This window comes from Ischnura elegans, chromosome 11, assembly GCF_921293095.1.
Source record: "Ischnura elegans chromosome 11, ioIscEleg1.1, whole genome shotgun sequence".
Taxonomy (NCBI): Eukaryota; Metazoa; Arthropoda; class Insecta; order Odonata; family Coenagrionidae; genus Ischnura; species Ischnura elegans.
Window position 1 is genome coordinate 40,491,704 of NC_060256.1, and position 15,000 is coordinate 40,506,703.

General features: G+C 39.6%; 2 protein-coding genes across 3 annotated transcripts in view; both read right to left on the minus strand.

The window, feature by feature from the left end:
* LOC124167903 overlaps positions 1-10,101 on the minus strand; it is a 54,398-nt gene extending 44,297 nt beyond the window's left edge. The window contains exons 1-4 of one of the 2 annotated variants that reach the window (XM_046545969.1): positions 9,786-10,098; positions 9,429-9,569; positions 7,950-8,066; positions 3,343-3,619 (exon numbers count right to left, since the gene is read on the minus strand). In XM_046545969.1, the coding sequence (XP_046401925.1) occupies positions 3,343-3,619; positions 7,950-8,066; positions 9,429-9,569; positions 9,786-10,046 (796 nt within the window). In that variant the 5' untranslated portion in view covers positions 10,047-10,098. Of the gene's footprint in view, positions 1-3,342; positions 3,620-7,949; positions 8,067-9,428; positions 9,570-9,785 lie in introns of both variants that reach the window. The other variant, XM_046545970.1, reaches the window with a different exon arrangement.
* Positions 10,102-12,439: 2,338 nt separating this feature from the next.
* The window catches only part of LOC124168365 (pre-mRNA-processing factor 39), a 35,352-nt gene continuing 32,791 nt past the window's right edge, over positions 12,440-15,000 (minus strand). Inside the window, exon 15 of the mRNA XM_046546574.1 lies at positions 12,440-13,982. Coding sequence (XP_046402530.1) covers positions 13,586-13,982 — 397 coding nt within the window. The 3' untranslated portion in view covers positions 12,440-13,585. The remainder of the gene's footprint in view (positions 13,983-15,000) is intronic.

Here is a 15,000-nt window from a genome sequence, read left to right on the forward strand (position 1 = left end):
TTCGTAATACAATCCCTGCGCGAGCTGGGACCTTTTTTTATTTTGAAGAAGAGGGAAGCGTCAGAAGGGGGGAGGCGAATGCTGAATGGAGGGGGATAACGGATCTTGGGAAATGCGCTAATGTTACTTTCCCACGGCACTGAGCTTCTCCCAATGGTAGTTCTATCTCTTGGGAAGATTCCAACTACGTGCTTGTTGTTATTAGCCATAAATGACACATTGTATTTATTTCGTCTCATTTTCGTCAAACGTCGGAACCGCAATCTTCAAACGATCAATGCGAGAAACGATACTTCGAGGAACGATAGATGCGGGAAAAAATTACATTGTCTATAGGGAACTTTATTTGGGACCAGAAACGGCGAACGATCAATGCGGGAACGATCAATCGAGGTTCCACCGTATAACTTTCTTTTGAAAGCGGCAGTGTAATGACTTCTTTTCTCTGCTATCGTAATACTCTGAAACCAAAACTGAATCGATCTCTCTAATCAGAGGCAAATCATGTTCCCTTCTTACCGTTGCTCTGGGAAAAATGGAACGACTTTGTAGCAGTTTATATCGCGACGGCATTGAGGCTTTAACGACACAAACAAACAGCATTACCTTGGATAGCACAAAGCGGACGAACTGGATCACCACCGACAGTAAATAACTCCACACAAACTTTCCGGTTGCGACGTAAAACTGGCAAGTCCCAGGTCGACGCATGCGAAAATCGTGTAATGCTGTGTTGCCATAAGCGGAAATTTTCTCTCGTTTTCAGGGGCTTAAAGGCCGCAACGTGCGAGAATTTGTAACGTCGCACCGAAAGCTCGCTGTCACCTGGTTCAAACGCAGGGAGCATAGTGTCCACAGCGCATGGCAGGTTGTCAAGGCTAGCGGTCTTCCAGTCACAGGATTGAGGGTATTGAATAAACGTTCAAATTTTTCGACACAAAGGCCATCTAGATTTAGTTTCGAAAGTGGCCACTGCAGCCAGTGGGAAGGCTAATTGGGTGGAAGGGGGACTAACCAGTGACCGAGGGAGGGGAAACCAAGCTAGTCGTGGAAAGTAAACAAGCTGATGAGAAGTGGTGTCATATTTCAGGAGGGGGAGAGAAAAGGCTTGCGCTGGGGAAAGATGCTTTTTTTTCTTCAGGCAACATTCGTTCCCACACTTTTCTACCCATGTGACGATGCTCGCCACAATGAATAGAGGTGCGCTCACTACGAACGAAGTTGAAAATTTCTGGGAAGGTATTATTATCAAGATAGAGAGATTTTTAATATTTCAGGACGAAAGTCACGGCTTTTTCCAGGTTTTTTCACGGTAGACGAAATTCACGGCTAATTCACGGTTTTAAGGTTTTCACGGTTGAGTGGGAACCCTGGAATTTCCTTGGCTGCCCAGCAGGTGTGGTTTGGAGTCACCGATGCCATCAATTACTAATTGAACCATCATTTTGAAGTTAATGGCAGAGCCAGCAAATAAAATGTTGACATTTACATAATACCAAACGTCATCTGGTGGAAATTGTAAGAAAATAACATTTACAGTCACTCACTCACTTTTAGAAACTAGAGGCTGATATTCTAGGAAATAATCGCCGGCTAGCCAACAGTGTACCTTTACAGAGTCAGCCACAAGTGTGTATTGGGTGCAAAGGTTTCACAAATAAAAAGTCATTTGCCTGTCAGGATAAATGATCTTTCCTCTGTGGAATTTTTCCATTTTCAATTAGGAGGTTGGTTTGACACAAAAGGGTCGAGCACAAAAGATATCCAGAGGTCTCCACCAGATGTGAACCCACTACCCTCTGGTCAGTAACCTAACACTCCACACACTACACCATCATGCCAAATATGCATCGTAATATTGGAACAGAAGAACAAGAGGGAAAATATAAGACCAAGGAGCGGCTGAGAAGCGGCCACAGGTTCAGTGCAAGCTCATTACATCGTTCACTCATCTTAGAAAGCCTTATGGCCATCGATTTTTCATCACAATTAGCTCATGAACTAAGAGACAAAATGGAAAAATATGGTTCTCTTCAATTTTCAAAAACCCTATCACAATTGGTAATAATAAAAAATTGGTGAACAAACCCATTCCAAGAAATATTTTTAGGCATTAGCAGGTAAACTTGAATATTCTTGGCCATTGCCAAAACCGTGAGTGTAATACCCAATAGGGTAGTTTCCTTCACCAAAGAAAATGAAAGGCATTGATTGTGATTCGTTACCCACCATTAGTGTATTCATAATATACAAATTATTTGGTTTTACAAATCCCAGTTTAGACGAATGGCAATGGTCAATTTTAACCCTATTTGAAAAAAGGCCAGATTGGCACCCATTCGATGCCACTGTACGTGACGTCACAGGGACCTAGTTTCTACACGAGTAGATAGGAGTTTTACATCGTCTGAGATTACCAATGCATGCATGAGGCACAGAGCTCACGGAAACATTCCTTAATAATCACCTATTAAAACTGCCTATGGTCGGAAAGTTTCCTGGGTTTGAGAAGGTATTAATAATCCTTATTTAAGCCAAGCGCTACCTGCTAGCAGCCTGCATCCTATCAGCGCTCAAAGCCTCGCCCCTAGGTCATCTCACTTGGTGGCAGCAGGAACCAGAATGACATCGCACTGGTTTTTCACATCATTCATACATAGCCGTCACGTTTTCGCGCGCTTGAAAATTTTCACTTTTCATTTAATCGCGAAAAATAGATATCGTCATTAAAAAATCTAAAAGCGTTAAATGCGTACTCCAGGGGTTATATTCTTTCGATTTAGACAATAAAAAATATAACAGAAAAACCACCCTATTCATCTACATACTACCCCACAAGCCGCCACAATGGTCATGTAACACGGGTTGTTAGGGCTCCAGTCATTGATGAACAAAAACGAGAAAGAGAAAAGGAAAAGTGCCTACTGAGTCCCACCTACCATTCATTAAAGTCCCTATTCCTTAAGGGGGAAAATGAATCCCTATAACTATCCATTCGGAAAAATCTCTCGCTCATTTATCGTTTCTGTTGGACCTATAAATTTAGTGAGGTTTTAAGACGATGTTCTCAATATCCTTATGAAAAATGTCCATTCTTAATTGCTCAAGCAATTTAAGCCTAGCACGCAGCCTCCATGTCTGTAATGGCTCCCATACTAATTCATTTAATAGCTGTGGAATGCTTTCTGTTCGCTTGTAGCAGTTCTTGACAAATCACGCAGCTTTCCTTAGCATTTTAGTGAGTTTGCAGTAAAGTTCTTTCTGCACTGTATCCCTAACACTCAGTGCATATTTTTTATTATTATATTTTACAAGGACATATATAAGTAAAGTACTACCTACCTTCAGAATTGTCAATATCATCACCCCGGATCTGGTTCAGCTTAGTATGGCAAAAACGTTTATCACGGCAAGAGCCATCATTCAAATTATTCACATGTGGTTGTGGTGCAGGAGACTCTTGAAGGTAATTAGCTTCATTTAAACATGAATGAAGAGCTTTGTGAACACATTCTCTGTGAAGTGATGAACCTGGCTGATGATGAGTACAAGCTTCACGGCCACATTTAGCATGGCGCTGCATTTTTTTACGATCGCACATGCAGCAGATTCCCTGAAACTAGGAGAAACAAAATTCTCATATTTGTGTATTTATCACCATTAATACAATTTAATAAACCAAACTTTGAACCAAAATAGACTGAAAACCACAAGTCTCAACATAAGAGAGGGACTTTAATCAGTCTTGTCACCTTACCTAACATTTGAGTTGGAGCATTCGAATTGGGAAAAAATCAAAAAGTACATATAAAATAATTGTAAGTTCTAGAAATAATAAAAAGTTCCCATGCTTCCAGTCCCAACCATACCCAAATTTGGATACCACTGTTATCAACTCTATGAAAGCCTCATTTCCTGGAAATATGTAAACTAATAATTGAAGCCCTTGTATGATTTTGTATAAGAGCAATCCCCACATAGTAATACGAGGGCAACTTATAAATAAGATCTCCTAAGCTGTTGAGTCGCCACATGAAGTGCTTGGCACAATCCGCCAACACTACCGTGTTCCTTGGATCCTCCACTACCAATCTCGACTGCTGTGAAGCATTGCCGACCGCTCATTTTTGGCATATCAGCCATCTCCACTGCCCCTCACGTCTCTGTCCAGGTGTGAAATTAGGTCAGTCATGCAAATTTTGACCATGAAAAAAGTGGTACATATCGTAATCATGGCCAATTGGTTGAATTTACAGTAAAAAATGCATGGATGTTAAAAACATTCGTAAATGGTGTCACAAGTTTCTTTTCAGCCACCCAAATGTCCACTGCAAGGCGGGTCCACAAGCATCTTACCGGAGACCACCAGAGGCAGCATGTGGAATAAGCAGAAGAATTTGGGTGCCGTTTTGAAGAGGAAGGAGATTTTTGGACTCCAGTGATTGCCACACTTTGCTCGCCCTAAAGAAACACATGAGAGGGATGAAGATCGTGACGGACGACAAGGTGCAAGAGGAGGTTAATGCCTATCTTCGAAACCCAGACGGAAGCTGGTATGACAATGGGATTCAAAAGTTTATCATACAGATGAGGAAAGTCAATGAGCGCCAGGGAGACTACATTAAAAAAAAACAGCTGAAGCCATGACCTTCCCAACAATGCAAATGAATCTCATATTCAATGACGAAAAAATTGGAGACCTAACTTTTAAGTTTACCCTCGTACTAATGTGATTCTTACACTACATTTTTCTGCCAGTCAAAACTTGATTCTCGCCAGCATCCAATATCCTTATGAGCAAATATATAAGACCATGGCCATTTGTAAAAATCTGTCAGTTAAATTGAAATTTTGAACTGAATAAAATTGAAATTAGAAATATTCAACAAAATTTTTCAATATGTATTCAACAGTACGTATCCCGAAATACAGCAAACTCCTAATTATCTAGGCTAATGATGGGGAGAGGCGGTACGAATAATCAGAAATCACAAATAATCCAAACTTTTACTTCAATTCTAGTTAGTTTAAAAATTTACACATACCAAACAATCTATTATTATTTACGTGCATTTTCTGTTATTTTAGATTGCTTTCCGGAATCATAACAAGCTTCCCTTTCCCGACCTCAATCTTTTTTGCGGCGATAATGCAATTGTTCTCATCCTTTTACTGCTCCGTGTAATAACTAGTTTCCAAAGACCACGCATCCGTGGCTGCGAGACCGCGGATTCAGAAAAGTGGTTTGCACGAATGCTTCGAAACCACTTTGCGACATCAGAAACATTAGGCACCATGCTGTGTAGCCATGTCTCGCACAAGTTGCCCGGGATACAACTGCTGCTCTATGATCACTGAGCGCCGTTGCGCACGTCAATGGTTAAAAAAAGGAGCATGTAACTCCCGTGAAGGTAACGCTTATGGCAAATTGTCTATGCTGGCAAGTGCCTGGCTATGACTCATGCAATCTCTACTTCCACTTCCCTCGCTACCTTCACTTCTACTATTCCCTTCCAGTTAGACATTGACGAGTCGCAGCGTAAACATGCCGGAGTGCGACCAATTCTTCGATTCCCTTGGGTTGTATTCAACTGCATGCAAGGCCACAGCATTACTTTCGAATTTGCAATAAAAAATACACAATGGGGAACTTTCATGAATGTTTTTTATTTCACAGGCAGACAGAAAATTATTTTCTGAATTCAACAACGAAAACCGCATGTAAATCTGAGTTTTCCTTTGTGAGATATTCAAAGATAAATATAATGAATTTTAAAATGCGTCAAAAACTCCCTCAGCCCCCAAGCCACTGCCGACGAAGCCTCGATGACGTCATAGGTGCAGAAACACCACACGAAGCAATTTTTGCGATTGTTTGTTATAGTTGCCAGCAGTTAAGAGAGCTTCATTTGTGAGACATGTTGATTATTTTCAATTTAAACCAAAATATCCGACGATAGAGGCTCACAAGCCCTCATATTTTGTATCTGATTGTCAACGAGTTGACTGTGGAAATTCATGGACAGTATTCATTCAAACAGCTGTAACAATTTTCCACTTTTTCATTCGCTCAACCGATTTCAATGCTTTCACATCATTATTGTGACCTCTCGTCATGAGTCAAGGGGAGAGTGCGAGGGATTGGGGGTGGACAAGAAAAGGGGAAGGCATTTTTTTTTTGGGAGAGAAAGGGGACGGGATGTGTGAGAAGGGAAAGGAACGTATGAGTGACCTCTTGGTGATCGGTGCGCTTGAAAGAACGAGAGCCTTCTACAAATCTTTCGTTTAACATAAATTTCATAAAAACAGCAAATAATCGTAAGTACATAATCATACATCAGATTGCCGCTTCCTTGTGGGCATATGCGAGAATCGACTGAATATAGCATCAAAAGAAAACTGAGCAAACACAGGTGAAACAACTAATTCTCGCCCGATTGATTTCATCAGTTCATCTTGCACCATCTGATCACAAAGTTAAATGAAAATATAATCAAAAGAAAAACGTACCCAGTCCTTACAAACTAATACACATTCGCACACCGAGGGTGGGGGGGGGGGGGGAAATCGGCTCTTCTGCACTGAATGGGGGGGGGACAATTTTGGGGTTCGTATACGACACTGGTACAGAATCTTCTTAACTTGGGGGGGGAGGGGGGGGTGAGGGGGGAAATGTCTCAGTCCGTGGTTTGGGGCAGGGGCAGTAGTACTTATCAGATCCGGGTCGCGTCAACGCTGAGGGCTGAGTTTCTGCTTTTTGCGGCTCCTGGTGAGGGCTGTTGCCTTCCGCCGTGTCTCCTTGAAGGGGTAGCGCAGGACGGCTTTCCTTTGATGACAGAAAATTACCCGTCAGTCTCCTTTCTCCTGTCACGCTTCAATTTAGCCAGTCCGCCCACGCAACATCCCGATAAATCTCCTTCGGCTGCGTATTCCCCAGCAACACTTCAAAAAAACCAGGCCGACTTCTTTCTTTAGCTTGGCAATCTTACGCCCAGCGTGACTGCGTGACCCGACTCGTTCTCCTCCAGGTGGCTACTCTCGCAGAGTTTTTGTCCCCAAAAGTCGGGGTGGTGTACCTGGGGTCGGGACAGTGGGAGGGTTCGTAAATGGATGCTCTCTCGAGTCACATCACCATAGGGGGAAAGGGGGGAGGGGAAATGTCTTAGTTCATTTCACAACACAGGGACTCGGGAAACCGGGAATTGAAGGTGGGGGAGGGAAAAATGAATCACGCTCACATCGTTCGCTCGCACACAGGCACAATCCACACAAAAATAAACCTCTGCTTGACCATGAGGTAAGGTTCTCCCTCTCTCAAAGCGTCCATTCAACCAGAAATGTCACCGGCCAAATGGCGACAGTTACTTTATCAAGAGTTGTCTCTTCAAATTAAAAAGTGTGAAATATAACTACAGCTGTTTGAATTATCACTATCACTGCGAATCATTTAAGAATGATTGTTGGAGTGGCCATGGTGAAAGAAAGTACATAAATCTACCATAGTTATAACTATTATTAATTACTTTTTTGGAAACACGGAAGCCTCCAGAATATAAGGAGAAGCATCAATAATTACTTAAAAATCAGCGGACAATAACAAAAAAAGTAATTACTTATACCTCAAAGGCCTACCCTTCAATCAATTACTTCAACAATAGGTTCTGGACAAGCGAGTGCATATGTATGTAAGGTGAGAGGGTTCTTATTTTAAGTGCACTCACAGTTGCTGTGACTACATATCAATCTTAGCATTTGACAGTTCTGAGACATACTAAGATTATGACAGATAACCTTACATAAAAGGCAAACAGCAATATTCTTTCATTATTCCTTACTCTTTTATGAAGTAATTAGCTACTATGCATTAGTGATAGGTCAAAGGTCTTGACTTCTGAATGGTAAGGGGCAATTTAATTTACAAAAAGTAAGAGAAATTCAAAACGACATACATTACTTTGTGAATTCTTGCGGTTTTTCAGTTTTGACCCACAAGATATTAGTTTCTTGCATTTTTTAGAGGTGCTTGTTTGTCTTTTAATCACTTCTTTGGGCTCGGCATTTACCAGCTGAAAAGTCATAATCTCAATTAATAAAATTCCAAATGAAATATAACAGCAGCAAAAATAATTTATCTTTATTTACAAGAGGGCAACTGCCACATGTCACATTATCAAGTAATTACATGAGTCTTGTTTCAGTTTCAGCACAGTTGCCACCGTGCGCTGCCCAACCCACCCACCAGGTCTGTGCACCATGCACTGCAAATTAGCCATCAAATGGTAACACCATTCACCCAGAGCTTAAGTAAACTGGAACCTAACAAAGTCAGCCCATAATCAATTAATAATTTTACAACATATCCAGCCAGTCTGATGTATAATAATACTAAAATGAACCCCAGATGATTTTGGTTGACCTCACCAACGGCCATTTAAATTTCTTAAGTAACACTGAATGAAAAAATATCTTAAGGGTGGGGAGTAACCTGAGCATATCCGATTCTGGATAATGCACAGGGAAAATCATCCATAAATTTAGATAGGAAAAATCTATTAGAAAGAAATACTAATGCCTTTTAAATACTTGTTTCTGTTTACTACATTAATAGCCACTGCATTCACAATCTAAATTACTCTGTTTTCACGAATCCCAAGAAAAATTTACCTCAGCAAAATAATACACCAGCTATAGCTATCAGTGGCTCAGTGAGGGGGGGTTTTGGGGGATAAAACCCCCCCAGAGCTCACAGATATTTTAAGTTAAATCTATTTTACTTAATTGTATCAATATATTGCTTATAGAATAGTGTGAGGATTAACAAAATACCCCTCAGAAGGCCTTAAAACTCAACATTTTGAACCATTTATCTTAATTATTTTCTGGCGGAGGGCCCCCGCACCTACCGCTTACCCTGGTGGGTATACCACACCTCCAGGCACCCGTGTTAGTTGCGCCTAAAACCCCCCTAGCCTTAATTCCTAGCTGCGCCCCTGATAACTATATGCCATTCAATGAGGTTAACATGCGCTAACAATGGGCAATATTTGCATCACAAGGAATAAAAATTCATGGATGCTAAGTATACTTAGCATCCTCATTTAGCATATTCCCCATGAGCAGGAAATGCTCTTCCGCATTTAATTAACAGGTGAAGTGAAAACATTTCAGTAACACAGCATTAGGAATGCACCAGTTCATAAATTGATAAATAGTACTTTCTCTTCTTTCTCAACAGTTCAACAGAGTAGCCACAAATGATAGTGACAAGAGAGGCAAGAATTCCATTAATAATATAAAATCCACGAGATAACCAAATATCCTCGGGGAGTAGGCGCATTAATTGAGTTAGAATTTTTGGAAAATGAATTCTAAATTTAAGGACTGACTCACAGTTTATGCAGAAATGCAATATAATTAATTTATCTTACCTGAAGAAATTGAAGATCGTACACTTTAACAATTCTCTCCTGCTTCACTCGAATGACCACTGGATTCAGCAAAGGAGAAGATTCATTGCGCAGTGGATCATAAACATGGTCTACTAGTATTAGGTGGTCGTGACACGACTCCTGTTTTAAAAAACGACATACTACGGACGTAAAACTTCGGAGGTCAAAAGGCGGATGTAACCACGACACTGCTTCAAACATCATCGTGAATAACTAAATAAATATATCCACAATGATGGCTTCGAAAGAGATCGGTTCATGCCTTTCATACATTTACAGATTTGCTCCAAACCAAATGATATTTCACTCACTTCACATGAGATGAAATTGACTTACAGGTTCACGATTCGTGATTTTCAAACTGGCATGGAATTTCTTGGAACATTTTTCTGTAAGTTCGTTTCCTTGATCTCCCTCTTCCTTCCCACTTCCTTCATCTTTTCCGCTCAACTCGAGAAAGGTTGACCGAAAAATCCCGCGAACTTCAAATCTGGGATGTTCCGAGTTCGATGCGTTCATTCGGTCACAATGGCCTTTAACGCATGAATTATCCATGAAATAAAATAAGAAAAAACCAAAAAGTACTTTTCGCAACATAATGAAATCTAATGAAAACTTTATGGAGCCAAAACAATTAAACAAAAATCACGTGGTAACTTAGACAACGCTCGGGCTCGGATGCAAACAAATGCGAAACTGTGCCGCTGTACCCATGGCCGCCCATGGCTTTACACAGATCCAGAGGCAAACTTACCTTGCTCACATTGCTTGCCAACTTCATGATTTCTGAGATTAATCTTTACATGGACTTATATCTGGCGAAAGAAAAAATTAATAATAGAAAGTAACGGGAACCCTTGACCCAAGGCCATTGTGAAGATAAATTGATTAGACTTGATTGGAACAGTAGTTATATCAATTCAAATCTTTTAAAGTAAGAAAAAGTTTTTACTGATTATAATGTTACACGCAAGGAACATTAATTCTGCAGCAGAAGTAAGTGGTGCTAGCTGTACTTGTGGGGTGTGACACTAAATGGGGGGAGGTGATACGGATTTTGGGGGACTGCATTTCACAAACACTGATGCATCAATAGAAATTTTGGCCCAACAGCTTTATTTTCACTTTATTCATCAAATTAAAGTTTCTTCAAACCCAAAAATTGAATTTTTGTTCCTAGGCCCTTTGAGCACAGGCTGTGTATATTTTAAAGTGACAAAATTTTAGCAGATGGATAATAACTTTATTTAGGTCACGTTGAAAATTGGTAAACAAAACTTTTCCAAATTCTGAAAAATAAGGGCTAAAATTTCTCACATATATATTACTTTAAAGTAATATATATGTGAGAAATAAAAAAACATGAATAAATAAGCCATGAAATGATTCTTCATACACCGGGTCCAGAGGGTCTCCTTAACCCTTTCGCGCCGGACCTTCGTTGAGGGAAATTCTTCCTCAATACGAGTATCTTGAAAGTTTTCTTTACTCCCCTGTACGAAAGTTTTTCGCGTCGACTGAAGGCAGTGATTCCCTCCCTAACCATTTTTGGACCCAACTCAGTGGGGTGCCCATAGGCGGATCCAGGGGGGGGCACGTGCCCCCCCCAGACCCTTAAAAATATGCTCGATTTTTAATACGGTCCCATTGTCATTTCATTCGTTTTGTATAACAAGGTATCCTTGTGCTCCCCCCTGAACAAAATCCTGGATGCGGCCTTGCTTGTGCCCCTCCCAGAAAGAAATCCTGGATCCGCCCCTGGGGGTGCCGATCCCTTTCCTCGGCCTCCGTCCCAGACCCTAGAGTGATTAAAAGCCCCCTCCTAGGACGAGTCCGCGGTCAACTGGCTAAAATATTAGTGCAAAATATATGCAAATATTTGGTGTTCACATCGATTTTTTACATTCAAAATGAATTTTGTGTTTCTTTTCCGAGCGTGCAGAAATTTTAAACGAAGCTCTAACGTTGATATAGACGGATTTAGTATATTTACTAGTTGGTCTATAACTCCGTTGATATTAAAGTTAGAATTTTGTTTGAAATTTTCATGTGGTCAGCAAAAAAAGATGAATTCATTTATAGCAATAGATATGAAAAGTAAGCAACAAATATAGTTTTGGAAAACACTGCAAATAACAGTAGTTGACCGCATGGAGAGGATAAGAAAGGGTCGACCTGAGCGGCCGAAGATGGGACTAGGCTCGCGCTAAGGCGGATCCCGAGGGGCGACCGCTTCAGTGGGTCTATTGTGTCCGCCACGGTCACTTATTTCGACCTGTGTCGCACAGATGTGGCATTCGTTGCTTATATTAGGAAAATTAATGCCACACAGGTGTGGCATTTGTTGTATATGGAAAAAAATCCTCGCTGCACAGGTGTGACATTCAGCGCGAAAGGGTTAAGGTCAATTAAATAAATGCCATATGCAACATAAGCTTCAATTATGGGCCGCTGGAATCCTATTCCCAATCTTGAATTTATTTGCACCAGTATCAAACACTTTCAGTTATAATACGTAAAGTGTTCCAATTGCAGCCAAAATCGGAAAAATATCAAATAGTCTGACAGCTGCATTTTTGTAGCAATAGATCTGAAACCCATGGCACAAACATAATTGACACAAGACTTTCAAGCAGGAGCAAGGTTTTCAACTTAAATCTGAGGACTAGATAAAATATTATTGCAATCCCAAGGACTGCGAGTCAGAGCAATATCCGAATACCAACAATAAAAATAGGCATACCACCTGGAATGCTAGTGATAACTCTAAAATGGAAGTTCTTAATCATACATAGTAATGGGAATAATGTACTTGCTAGACTACTCAATCACTTGGTAAAAAAACACTCAAGACAAGGGCAAGGACATGTATACCGTGAACAATTCACATTCACCACTGTGCTCATTATTTAAGTGCATATGTTCTCTATAAAGGTAACACCTAAATGAAAATGCTGAAAGACTGGAGGGAAATTAAATTAAAAAAAGACTACATTTTGCTAAAAATTTATTTGATGAGAAGATGCCAGATGTGGACATACAGATGGTCAATATTTTTCAATGAGAAACACTATAAGGTAAGAAAAACTTAGGAATTGCAATGAGGTCATAAGGGCAAAGATGAATTTGCACAGGACATATAGACACATTTTCTTATCAGTCTATAATAGTGGAGCGGCCATGGTTAGAACAACCGTTTCAGCAACCTTGAGATCACATACAAATCAGAGAACTCCATCATGGCATCAGCCATCAAAATGAGCTTTAAATGCTTAAGGTACCAATAGATATATTTCACAGCACATAGCATAAGTTTAAGTGCACATGCTGTAAGGAGATTCATATCTCTACAGCAACAATAGTGATTCCATGAATTAGACTCAGAATTTAAGTGATTAATTTAGATTTTATAATGAAAATTTACAACAATACCAGTACAAGGCGAGTTGAAAGGGTATTGGAAATCAACAAATTACAGGCTAATTAAGCACGCACTGAAATTATTTAATCACTAACAGGTTACTTTACCAAGAAAGTCTATTACTGTAAGTGAAGCACTGGAGAGAACCCCCATTACAGATGGTTTATCATTCAAATTCAAATATGAAAAATGTATTAAATAACTATTTATTACAATTTTTCCTCTTTGGCTTGATACGTCAATAATAGTTTGGTAAGTTTAGATTCAAAATAAAACTTTCAATTTAAACGGAATGAATTTTATTCAGTGTATTAAGGTGACAGTTTTCATATTTTATACTCAAGATTACTGAAAACATATTTACAAAGAGAAAATAAGGACGTAAAATTAGGAAAACACTTGTACAAAGTCTCTCACAGAAACTGAGAACACAAAAAGGTGAAAAATTCACTCAATAAAAACACTGCACTAATATCCAGTCAATGTGACTTATGCCAATTATACTGTGACGACTAAACTCATTACCACAAAAAACAACTAACTTAAAATACCACACAGCACTTTTTCCAATTCCAAAGAGAAAAGTGCAACCCATATCTGTGATCGTCATGATCTGGCATCCATAGGAATGCAGTTTGACAAATATATGGAGTCCACTCCTCCGTCAACTACTTTCACGTTTCAAAAAATGCTCCTTGAGGATGCAGGAATGTTTTCAGTAGTAATTATATCCTCCCCAACCTTGATTGTAGCCATACCCTGTCTGTGAGTAACCCCAGTTCTGGTAGCCAGGATAATTGGGATCTGTCGTCTGATTGTACTGTCCGGCAGGATAGGGTGCCTGCCCACCATAAGGAGGGGGTGGCCCTTGCTGGGGTGGGGGATACTGTCCTGCAGGGTATGGGGGCTGCGTGTACTGCCCTGAGGCAGCAGTTGTCGACACTGTGCTAGTACCACTAGCGGCGTAATCAGCTGATTTGTAAGCTCCAGCAGTTTGACCCGCTTGCTGTTGGTATGTAGCAGACTGTCCAGGACTCTGACTCGATGCACTGCCCTGCTGTTGAGACTGAGAAGCATCTGCTGATGACCCTTTCTTTTTAGAGTGGCCGTCCCTGCAAGAAAATTATCCACAATAAGAATTATCAATCAAGAAGAGGAGAAATAAGACCAGAAAAAACACAGAAAAATTCACGGACAAAAATGAAAGACTAAATATTGAAAAAATAACAATATTTAGAAAATAGGTCGTAAAAAGTATGGTGAATAAAATAAGGATACTTAAGCTGACATTACCTTTAAAAGAATTTAATTTTTTTGGAAAACAAGAGGAACAGTAATGGAAAAAGGAAGATGTCCATCAATAAAAAAATATTTTATGAACGCAGATGATGTTCATTGACAAAAAACTCAAGAACAAATCACCTTGAAAATGACAAAATGAGTTGAAACCATGGTCAGTTATTGAGTTTTGTATTAAAAATGCAGAAATTATCTTTCGTGTTATTTTGTCATGAATATATTGAACTTCCATGAAATCGAGCCTGAAATGATTTTATACGTCCATGAACTAAAATTTATTGCCTAGGCATAAAAATATCAAAATCCTGATAGGATGTACTGTGCAATCTCGATAAAACAAGACCCCACAGTGCTCATATAAATATTCGCTATGACGAATTGTCACTTTATCGGAGGTGAAGAAAATAATAGCCATTAAACCTATAGTCAATACTTATAAAGTAACAGGATTGATTCTGACTAGTTACGCTGTTTTTACAGCTTTATTTGGTGATCAAAATTGTAAGAACGGGAATGAAATCACAAAAACTGGGAGAATTAATACAGTGAAACCTCAATTTTACATTCCCCCATTATCCAATTTCCCTGATTTTGCACGGTTTTTATCAGGTCGCAAACAATACCGCCTTTAAATAATGATACTCTATTTTACAATATCCTCAATTTTGCACTTTTTGTAAGTGGTCCATTCAAAAGTGTAAAATAGAGGTTTCACTGTATTTTATAAAATTGAAAATCCCGTTTATTTCTTTAAATATGTTGATACTCAAATAGATTGTGCCTGATAATGACTATTTAACTGTTTTTCGTTAAATACAGCTGAAACAAAAG